Source organism: Gavia stellata, chromosome 29 (assembly GCF_030936135.1).
Source record: "Gavia stellata isolate bGavSte3 chromosome 29, bGavSte3.hap2, whole genome shotgun sequence".
Taxonomy (NCBI): Eukaryota; Metazoa; Chordata; class Aves; order Gaviiformes; family Gaviidae; genus Gavia; species Gavia stellata.
Window position 1 is genome coordinate 3,409,865 of NC_082622.1, and position 10,337 is coordinate 3,420,201.

Genomic DNA, 10,337 nt, shown 5'->3' on the forward strand with positions numbered 1-10,337 from the left:
CTTCCCCAGATCCCTGCAGGATTGTACGCAGAAAGTGCTGTTGTACAGTAGCAGCTGCATTAACTACAGTGGTAGACCCCCCCCCCCCCGCCCAGTGCTCTCACAGTGCTCTCTCCCCTTAGCGTCACTGGAGGAAGGGGAGGAGAGTGGTGTAAAACCACTCTTCTGTGAAGTGCAGGTGATCCCCTTTCACCCCCAGGAACACCAGTTTTCCTGCTTTGTCCATCTCCTGCAGTCCCAGGCGATCCTGCAGAGAGAGAAACAACATCACAGAGTCCTGGGGCCCTGCCACGGCCAAACACGGGCAATGGCTGGGGAACCCAGCACTGAGAAAAGCGCTGGTGGTCAGAGACTGTTGCAGCAGAAGTGGCTGGCAGGCTAGACTGGGTTCCACCTCTGCTCTTCAAAGCTTCTCCTCGTAGAGGGGAAAAAGGCATTTTGGATGACTCTTACAACAAGGCTTTAAAAAGGAGCAGAGTTCATTAAACAGATGTTGAAGGGGAACCTGAGCCAGGCATGAGACCACCACTGTAATTCCCACTGCCAGAACTGGCCTGGAGCGAAATGCCTTCCCAAACAGCTACTGCCAAGAGGAGGCAATGCCCCAGGAAGGCAGAGGTGGTGAGTAGAGCAGAGCTGTGTGGTTTAGAGCTCCTCAAGGCCCCAGGGACACTACATCCTTTAGAGCGGAAATAGCAGAAAGCCCTCAGCCCCCAGCAGAACGTACCTCTGTGTACAGCGAGGTTTCCTTCAGCGGGATGGTTTCCTTGGCTTGGCCGCTTTTGTAAAACCCAAACCACTGTCAGAATAAAAACAAGGAAATAGCTGCTGAAGGGCTCCCAGGAGATAAGTAGGCTTTCACCAGCTTCTGCTGGAGATGTGCTGCTGCAGACAGTGCAGTATCAGGCCTATGTTTGTGCTCAGCATGCTCCTCACCACCAAAGGATAAATGAGGAACAAGCAAGCAAGAACCAAAACACCACCCAAAAGCAGCACCCGCCCTGCCTGCCTCACCTCAGAGATCGGAGGGTCGACCATGGTATCATTGAGAAATTTCACCATCACAAACTTTTTCAGAGCCATCAGGTTTTTCTTGTATGTCTCATTGATGCCCTGGATGAAAGCAACAGAGAACAGATCCAAGTCACTGGAAAGCCCACTGAGACAAGTTGGGGAAACTGCCTGTTCCAACTTGCCCTACACCTGCAAAGGAAACCCTGGACTGCGCCAGCCGAGGAGGCAGGAACGTGCGTTTCTGTCACCAGCCTCCCTTGGCTGTGCTCGTGGCATTCAGCCTCCTCTCCAGGCTGTAAAGAGAGGATGGGCTCCCCTGCCTTCCCAGGGGAGGGAGAGGCTTTGCCCGCTTCAGTGGTGATGGGTGGACTGAGCACATGGCCTGTCTGCACCAACCACTCCAAAAGAGTGCAGTGATGCAGGAACTGCTCTGCCACAGACAAGCCTCATTCATAAACCTACCAGCAAAAGCACTTTGTACACTCCTGGGATGCAGGGCAAAAAAATGCTGCCCTTCAAACTCCAGCAAAACTACTGCCAGGCAGAGCTAATGTGCAGGAACTCACTGCTAAGGCTCTTCTGCTAGCGTTTAGTCATCAACCAGGTCCTTACCCTCTCCTGATTTATGTCAGCCAAAAAGATGCTGTTTTTCCTGTAGTCCTCCTCTTTCAGAGGGTCGTGCCAATACTCTGCTTGTACCAAGCTGGAGAAGAGAAAAACCAAAGATGAGACCGGAAACCCAGAGCTTCTCACGTGGGCCCAGCCCCCGTTGTTGCAGCCTGATGAATATACTCACTGCTCTTGAACAGCTTGCGTGTAGGCGCCCAGATCCAGTGTCTTTCGAATCCAGTCACAGATATGGGAGCTCTCACCAGGACAGCGTGGAAAGCCATACACGCCTGGGGTATGGAGACGTGTAACAACTTGGTGAGCCAAACTCAAATCCCTTAATCCCTCTGGCTGGTAAAAGAACTGTCCTTTTACAGAGCAGTGGCAAGAATTACCCAGGGAATCAGGCGGCCTTTAATCCTGCAATCTCATTAGACAGCCCTCCTGCTCCTGAGCACTATTACACACAAAGATAATGGATAATGTTCTTGAGCTGAGGGTATTGCTCTGGAGAATGGGGGTATGCAGACAAGCAGAATACTATCCAGCTCGCCTGGTGTGTTCCCAGGAGGTCTCAGGATGGTTCCCTATGAGTCTTCCCGTTACACTACAAAGAAATAGACTCAAGCCATGGAACTTCTCAGGGGAGAGTACTTGAAATTCATTGCCAGCTACTCTTAACTGTACACCTCTTAAATTCCATTCCATACTGCCTCTTTAATCTACTGCAAAAAGCACCTCCCTTTCCTTGGGGCTTTAGCCTTCCAGATTCTGATTGTAAAATACCCTTGGGAGCCAGAAGGTTTAGTTTCACAAAGGCTTTGTTCTGTAGTTATAAATGTCTTCTCCCAAAACAACTAAACCCAAGCGCTTCCAAAGTATGTAAGAATTCAACCCAGACAATAACTCGTCTACTTACACAGGTCCCTTCTCATTGCAAGTTAAGCAAGACCAAGATGGAAGATAATGTAGTCAGCTAATAACTGGGCCAAAGCACATCACCAGATTCAGACAATGACAAAGAGACAGTTTAATTAATAAGAAAATGGTCAGATTTTAGGAAGAGGCCAAAAAAATCATTCCTCCTGCCAACAAGAGCCCCCCACCATTTGAGGTGGTTAGGAGGTGTGATAGCTTAAGAGGACACTACCTTGGTGCTGTCCCCCAACGGAGATCAAATTGAGCATGGGAGGAGAAGGACATCTCTGGGCCACCGCCCTCCTGTGGAGAAAGATGAAGGAGCTGAGCTGGCGCTCAGCGTGCCTGCTTCATATGCACCACTCAGCTTGCCAATGCGTGGGCTCCGGCACTTGGGCAACGTTTACAAAGAGAATGAACCCTTCTTGATAGAGGAGGGCTACAGGCAAACACATTGTTGCCTCCTTTGGAGCGCTCCTACCTTTATGAAGGGGTTTATCAGTTTACATTTGCTTAGTACTTCGAAAGAGTTTTAAATCAGAACCTAAACCCCAACAGAAATCACTGGAAATGGAACAGAAGTATAAACTTACAGGAACTGGCCTCCCTGGGAGAAGCCCATTGCGTTGTAGCCTCCTTTCAGGTGAGGGTCCTTTGCGAGTTGGCTGCACACCTCTCTCACTTGATCGTTCACATTCATGAAGAAGCTGTTCTCCATATCCTGATGGATTAGCCAGATTAGAAAGTACAACTTGTACCTTTACAATGGCTTACGCTATTTTAATCTCTGCAAATAGGTCGCTAACAGTTCTGCTTTTGAAAGAAGACCTTAACCTTCACAATATGACAGAAGTGAAATTCAAGTTTTGAGACTTCCCTTCACCATGTCTTAGTTCCTACTCTGCCTAGGAGAACAGTCTCATACGGAACAGTCACATTTCCCCCAAGTTCTTGACAATTTGAGTCCCGTCAGATTTTGTACATATATATATATATATAAAAAAAAATAAAAAAATCAAATTTCACCCATTTTTTCCAGATCCCAGAAAATAACATACATTGCACATTATCCTGAGAGACTATTTAAAGAAATTCCATATGGCTACACAAAACTGTCACAAAATATGAAGGCACAGAAGAAGTCTGTATCTTTATTATACCAAAGATATATAGTGAATTAATGGTTGTAAATCAAAAAAGATGGCAAGGGGTAAAGCTCTGCTTTAGCACAGTATCTTACCACGTACCTTTGTATTACCTGGAGTGGTGAAAGAGCGCTGATCAGGGGATTTGTAAATTAATCCAATTTAGACTAGGGATTTGTTTTTCCCCAGTTCTTTTCTGCAGGTATTATCTAGACTTTATCGGTTTCTACCTGTCAAAGCTGTTTATTTCACAAAGGAAAAAAAATTAGCAGGGAAAGCACAACACAAGTCCTTGTGGAACCCTGTTAATAACAGAGACTGTGATAACTATCACACCTCCAGATCCGCACGCTGGCCACCGCCCTGCCAAGCAGAAACACGAGTGACAGCAGAGTTAGTTACCTGTATCAGGTTGCTTCCAATCTTGAGAGACAGAACGTAAATCCCTGGTATTTTATTCTCCACTATTTTCTTAATGTAGCCCATGCTTTGTGGATTGCAGCAACTGTCTCCTGTCAAAGGGGACACCGCGAAGCACCGTCACGCCACCGCCCAGGCCCTCACCTCCGCAGACACGCCAGGACCCCCCTGCTGCAACGGGGCCAGGGGCTGCCAACGCACACACGGGCCCGGGGGAGGAGGGTCAGCACCTCCCGGCCTCCACAGAAACCAGCGGCCCGGAGGAGGCGGGGGGACACCGGAGCGGGGCCGGGGGCGGCCTGCGAGCTCCCCTCGGGCCTGCTCGGGTCCCAGCACGGCCCCGTCCGCGCGCCGGGCCAGCTAAGCCCCGCCGCCCCGCCCACAGAGCCGTTACCGGAGGATCGTCCCCGCCCCCCGTGGCCGGTCCCGGCTCACCCATGCCGTGCCAGATAACCAGGGGGACGGCGGCAACCGCGCAGCCCAGGCGCAGCCCCACCAGCACCAGCACCGCCGCCCTGAGCGCCGCCATCTTGACTGGGCACATGACTCGCGCGCGGCACTGGTCAGGCGGCGGGGCGGGACCCAACAGGGGCGGGACCCGTGGCGGAGGGCGGTGCTAGCGGCGGAGGGGCGTGGCCTAGCGGCGGAGGGGCGGGGCAGCGGGGGGGGTGTTGGTTCCCAGCCGAGGGGTCGGTTCGAGCCCCGGCGTTGCTCCATCCCACCCAGTTCCCTGAAATCCCAAATCCTGCCGCAGCACGTGGCTGTGTCCCGCTCCCCGCACCGGAACATGGAGCCAGGAGACCCACGGGCCCGTCGGTCCCCTCTGGGCTGGGGGAGACACCTCTTCCTGGATGTGAGCTACCCCAGAACAGGGTGTGGGGTGCGAAAGAACCTCCCTTTGCACCAGCCGAGGGAGGGCAGCGGGTACCCCCGGGGCGTCTGCAGGAGCACCCGGGGGTGGGAGAGACCCCGCTGCCCTGCCAGGCGGTTGTGGTCGAGGGTTATAAGCCACAGATGCAAATAAGGCTGTCCCGGGGAGGTTTGAGGCTGCTGTAAATCACTGTGCTCATACAGAACTTGTGCAGGCATCTGCAACAGCAGCCTGCTTCGCTCTCGCCGTGCCGGTAACGGCGATGGGAGGAGATGCCACGGGTCACTGCCCGGCTGCTCCCGTGTTTGTTGAGGTTTGAGATTTGCTTCCCAACAGGGCTGGATGTTATCTTGAGGAGAAGCAGGCAGCAGCGTTGCAGGCAGGAGAGGATGCAGTGCCACGTGGACAACACCCAGGCAGGAGACGGGCCGGAGGCAGAGCAGGATGAAGCCCCTCTGCTTGCTCAGCAGCGCTCCTTCCGCACAGGTAAATCCATGCCCTGGGGAGGAGCGGGCTGAAGTGCTGCCTCAGCAGGGCCTGGGAGCCAGCGACCTCAGGCTTTGACATGTCCCCTCCATCCTTGCGCAAGGGTTCGTGCCTTCCCGCCCCTCCGTTCTCCTTCTGGAGATACAAACTGCCATCCCTGCCAAGGAGGACGGCAGGGGCTCAGTGGTAGATGTCTGGAGGGTACCTGGAAAGAGCCATTTGTTGCTGCAGTAAGGTGATTGCCTGGTGACATGGATCTGTAGGAGGGGCTAAGAGTTAAGCTGAGGCCTCTCTGACCAGCCCTGGTTCGTGGGCGCTCTCCCTCCACAGGGCTCTGCTCCGCTCGCTGTGGCCTGGCCCTGGTCCTGCATGTCTCTCTCTTCGTGGCATATGCACTCCGGGTCAGCCTCAGCATCGCCATCGTCGCCATGACTAACAGCAGCCATCCCCATGGCTGGTCCGGCAGCGCTCCCCACAGCTCCTACCCAGGATTTGCTCAGCATGTAAGTGGAAAGCAAATGCAGATAACTGAAAGATGCTTCCCGGACTCAGTCCACTCTTGCTTTTGCATGAGGACAGACTTGGAAGCAGCAGAGAAAAGCCTTGAGGCCAAGGGGGGTGAAGGAGCAGAGAGCTCAGTTTGTTGTGCTCCGGGATGCGTTTCCTGGTTGCTTCTCCCCTTCTGGAGGAGTCTGCGCCTGAAAACAGAGATCTCTGTCTGACAGACATGTTCTGTCTCCTCCAGGCCCCTGTGTACAACTGGAGCGCCGAGACTCAGGGAATCGTCCTCAGCTCCTTCTTCTATGGCTACGGCCTCACCCAGGCGCTGGGCGGGTACTGCTCGGGGCTGTTCGGGGGGAAACCCGTTCTGGGCAGCGGGCTCCTGCTCTCCTCTGTGCTCACCCTCCTCGTGCCCCAAGCAGCAGAGCTTGGCGTGAGCTTCCTCATCGGGCTGCAGGCGCTGCTGGGCTTGGCTGAGGTCAGTCATGGCTCCGGGCGCTGCCGGGCCACAGAACCCACTCCAGTTACCCCTGGCTGCACTCCCACTGTCCCTTCCCTCCATGCTCCCTATAATTCTTTGCAGGGGGTGATATTTCCAGCTCAGTACACGCTCTGGGCAAAATGGGCCCCGCCGCTGGAACGCAGCAGGCTCATGAACGTCGCTGATGCTGGTAAGACACAAGGACTTTTCCCTACCACCGATTAGTAACTGCAGATCCTCCCCTCACCCCCTTCTTTCCAAGTCAGTCCTTGTAGCAGCTTCAAGTCCAAGGCTGTGGGTCTTTGGCAAAGAAACGTTAGCAGCATTCAGCCTTTCTGCCTCTCCTCTTCCCATCCTGTGTCTTCTCTGTCTCCTTGGCTCAGGTCAGCTTGGGACAGGAGAGGGAACCTGGAAACTGAAGGGACCAAACCTGGGTACAAGGGTGCTTGTTTGCACAGGCACTTCATTTGTGCCATCACATTTTCCCATCAGAAATCAGGGTGGAGGCTGTAGGTCTGTCCCACTCGCTGCTGGTCGCACAAAGGTACTTGGGTATCAAAGTCCCATTAAAATGACTGTTCTGGTTTCTGATCCCTAGGATGCACTTTTGGGACTTTCTTTGCTCTTCTCGTGGCTGGGATCATCTGCCAGAGTCTGGGGTGGCCTTTTGTCTTCTACATCTTTGGTGAGTAATGGCCCATCATGTCCCTCTACTCCAACCCCGCTGCAGAGCGTTTGCTGGCAGAGCGTTTGCTGGCAGAGCTCCCAAAGGTTCCCCATCAGATCCCTGTGGGACCAGCTCCATCCTTACTGGTCCCACAGAGAGCTCTGGTCTCCCCTCTCACCTGCCAGGCCAGGATGAAGCCATTTTGCTGGGGTACTGCTAGGGAACGTGCCTTTGCTGAACCCTTTGTGCCATTAACTCGGCCCCTTCCACTATGAGCAATGGGTTCAGGGGAGTTTGTCCCTTTCCCTTTTCCTGCAGTTGCTGTTTCGCTAGCACCAGCCTCCATCCCACTGGCTCTCAGCTCTGCTGCAGCTCACCGTAAGAGGAGCTGGCACTGAGAGCCCCGCTCCTCGCAGGTGGCATTGGCTGTGCCTGGTGCTTCTGCTGGTTCCTCCTCGTGTACGAGGACCCTGCACATCACCCATGGATTAGTGCTGGGGAGCAGGAGTACCTCATGTCATCGCTGGCTCACCAGGTACACACAAACCTTTTAACCACAACTGATTATGCTGCAGACACTGTAGCAAAGGGACTGCTCTGGGGCAGTTCAGCTGGGTTCCTTATGCAGTGGCCAGGGCTAGTCCCAGTCTTCTCAGCAGCAGGTGGAGAGGCCAAGGAAAGCCTGGACAGCCTGCCCACGGGATGTGAGACAGGAAAAGAGGCACTGGCTGATGTTTTATTCCTTCCAGGGCAGCTCTCATGGCCGCTCCCTCCCACTTGTGGCCATGGCTAAATCACTGCCTCTTTGGGCAATCACCATTGCCTGCTTCTGCACAGACTGGCTGTTCTACATGCTGCTGACCTCCATGCCCACATTCATGAGCAACGTCCTCCACTTTGACCTCAGAGAGGTAAGTGCTGCCCTGCAGCTGAGGATGGTCCCTGCAACAGCGACGGGACTTGGTCCCTCTGTATGCTGGGAACGTGGAGGTTCCTCAGGGACATCTCTTCCTGAAAACCGGTGGCTCTGGGACCAAGGGAGCTGCAGTCTTGGAGCTCTTGGCTCCATTGCTTTGTGCCATGGACAAAACAATGCCTTGTTCTCTGCTTTGCAGAATGGGGTCCTCTCCTCCCTGCCTTACGTTGGGAATGGGCTGGGGCACATCCTGGCTGGGCTGCTGGCTGATTTCCTCCTGGCCAGGCGAGTGCTTGGCACAGCAGCTGTCAGGAAGCTCTTCTCAGCACTCGGTAAGGACAAACTTTCATCTGCCATCCGGCCTTTCCAACGCACTTGTGTGGCCTGTTTTAAAACACATCCCCTTTTCCTCCCAAGGGATGCTGCTTCCAGCCGTCTTCCTGGTGGCTGTGCCTTACATTGGCTGCAGTTCCACAGTTGTTGTGGTCCTTCTAACGCTGGCCTTGACAATAATCAGCATGACAGGGGCAGGCATCAATATTAACCACATCGATATAGCGCCCAGGTAAGTGGGTCTGACCTCTGTGCCCTTCCTGGCTCTGCGTCCTTCTTGTTCCCAATCCCCCAAGGCTTCTGCATCTCCTACTCTCCCTCCCCTTATCTTCTGTAGCTGGTGACATTGTAAGCTAAGGAGTGAAATAAAGGCTTAAAATCCCCCCCAGCCTTGCAGGGAAGATCCTAGTGTTGCTCAGCATGACAGACAGTGTTCATGCAGATGAGGGGACTGGCAGCACCTACTCCTCTTCCTTCTTGTGACAGTTTCCTCTCTGCCTCACTCAGGAAATCTTTGCTCCCTCTCCCCAGATATGCAGGGTTCCTGCTGGGAATCACAAATACCTTTGGCATATTCGCAGGAATTATTGCTCCTACCACAGTTGGACTTCTCGTCAGCCAGGTAATTTGGGGCCACAAACCACAAGCAAATCCCTGGAAGAAAACACAGGTCTGCTCTCATAAATGGATTCCTTTCTTTGCACTGAATCAAAAATTACTCCAAACCAACCCCCTCTCCCAATGAACACATGTGATGTAGCACCCGGCAAACCAGAGCTCTGGACCATTTTGAGGACATGGGGATGACTCAGAAAGCTGGAAGAGCTTCCACATGGGCCCCATCTGGATGTACTTAGAGATGAGGAGAGGGTCGAGGGAGTGGAGTGAGGGGGAAGCTCTGTGCCAGGCAGGAAAGCTTCCTGAATTCAGCACAGCACACAGTGTTTCCAAAAATGCCAAGGCAGGAAATACATCTCCAACAAGAGGGGGTCTGGTATATGTCTTGAGTAGAGCAAAGCTCTTCTGTTGTTGGTACTAGTAGCAAGCAGAGGGGGAAGATGAGTTTAATGCCAGTGAACTGGGTGGCAGTAGTTGGGTGATCACTACATGGAGATAAAGGGAAGGGTGATACCATCGTGACCTGTTCTTGCCCCCCCCCAGGATCTCCAGACTGGCTGGAGGAATGCCTTCTTCATATCTGCAGCCCTCAACCTGTTTGGCCTGATCTTCTACATAGCCTTTGGCAGCGCGACCATCCAAGGCTGGGCTAGGGAGGACACTGCTGTGCAATGAGAGCCACGAGCATGGGAAGGTACACAAGGGAATGGGCTGCAAATGGGCACGGGTCAGGCAGGAGCCCCCTCCACTACCCTGCTCTCGCCGGCACAGCAAAGCTCAGTCGTGTGCTCCTGCCTGCTCCCGGGGCCCTTGCAGCATCCTCAGGTGATGGCATGAGCTACGCCGCCCTGCCTGCATTCTGACTCTTGAAGTGTCCAGCACCTTCACCCAGCTCTGCCCACCTTCTGATCCCACCCTACTCCCCTGGGGAGGCACCAGCCCTTTGACCCATGTTGCCGGCTGTGCATTTAACCCTGCCCTCAGCCTTTGCCCACGGGATGGAACTCTGCAGTGTGGACAGATCCTAAATGGGATCCATGGAGAGCTCTGTAAGAAGCAAAGCTCTTCTTAGATGAATAATGAAGTAGTAACGTTCTTTTTAACTAGTGGCTTTTCATGCCCTCTGCACAGAGACTCTTAACACTTTTTTTCTCTTCCTAATGAGACAAGCTGATTATTCATTTATCCTTCGACCCCTTTTAGAAGCAACTGGGGCAAAAAATAAGTGAGGGTGTTACAGAGTTCAACCTGGCAGCCCTGAGCACGGCCCCTGGGAGGCAGGGGTGGGGATAAGCCGGGAAAGCCTTGAGCTGGTGTCATCCTTGCTGAGTGAGAGCCTCAGTGCGAGCATTCAGCTC

At 53.6% G+C, this 10,337-nt stretch overlaps 2 protein-coding genes across 2 annotated transcripts; one reads left to right on the top strand and one right to left on the bottom strand.

Moving 5' to 3' along the window:
• Positions 1-93: 93 nt before the first annotated feature.
• On the bottom strand, positions 94-4,635 carry PPT1 (palmitoyl-protein thioesterase 1). Its single transcript, XM_059830870.1, has 9 exons — positions 4,542-4,635; positions 4,089-4,198; positions 3,135-3,262; positions 2,774-2,844; positions 1,811-1,913; positions 1,627-1,717; positions 1,015-1,113; positions 728-799; positions 94-247 (listed from the first exon to the last, which is right to left on the bottom strand). The coding sequence occupies exons 1-9, from the start codon at positions 4,633-4,635 to the stop codon at positions 125-127; spliced, it is 891 nt and encodes a 296-aa protein (XP_059686853.1). The 3' UTR covers positions 94-124.
• Positions 4,636-5,366: 731 nt separating this feature from the next.
• LOC104256927 (sodium-dependent phosphate transport protein 3-like) lies at positions 5,367-9,654 on the top strand. Its single transcript, XM_009811517.1, has 11 exons — positions 5,367-5,463; positions 5,794-5,966; positions 6,209-6,442; positions 6,548-6,635; positions 7,044-7,130; positions 7,529-7,647; positions 7,862-8,023; positions 8,228-8,360; positions 8,446-8,593; positions 8,893-8,983; positions 9,523-9,654. The coding sequence occupies exons 1-11, from the start codon at positions 5,367-5,369 to the stop codon at positions 9,652-9,654; spliced, it is 1,464 nt and encodes a 487-aa protein (XP_009809819.1).
• Positions 9,655-10,337: the final 683 nt, after the last annotated feature.

Excerpts from the sequence above, each read along its gene's own strand:
- PPT1 (XM_059830870.1), bottom strand. The coding sequence starts at position 4,635 with ATGGCGGCGCTCAGGGCGGCGGTGCTGGTGCTGGTGGGGCTGCGCCTG. Across the intron at positions 1,914-2,773 it reads CGTTGGGGGACAGCACCAAG|GCGTGTATGGCTTTCCACGC; the intron begins GTAGTGTCCTCT and ends TCCATACCCCAG. Across the intron at positions 248-727 it reads AAACCTCGCTGTACACAGAG|GATCGCCTGGGACTGCAGGA; the intron begins GTACGTTCTGCT and ends CTCTCTCTGCAG.
- LOC104256927 (XM_009811517.1), top strand. The coding sequence starts at position 5,367 with ATGCAGTGCCACGTGGACAACACCCAGGCAGGAGACGGGCCGGAGGCA. Across the intron at positions 5,464-5,793 it reads GCAGCGCTCCTTCCGCACAG|GGCTCTGCTCCGCTCGCTGT; the intron begins GTAAATCCATGC and ends CTCCCTCCACAG. Across the intron at positions 8,984-9,522 it reads TTGGACTTCTCGTCAGCCAG|GATCTCCAGACTGGCTGGAG; the intron begins GTAATTTGGGGC and ends GCCCCCCCCCAG.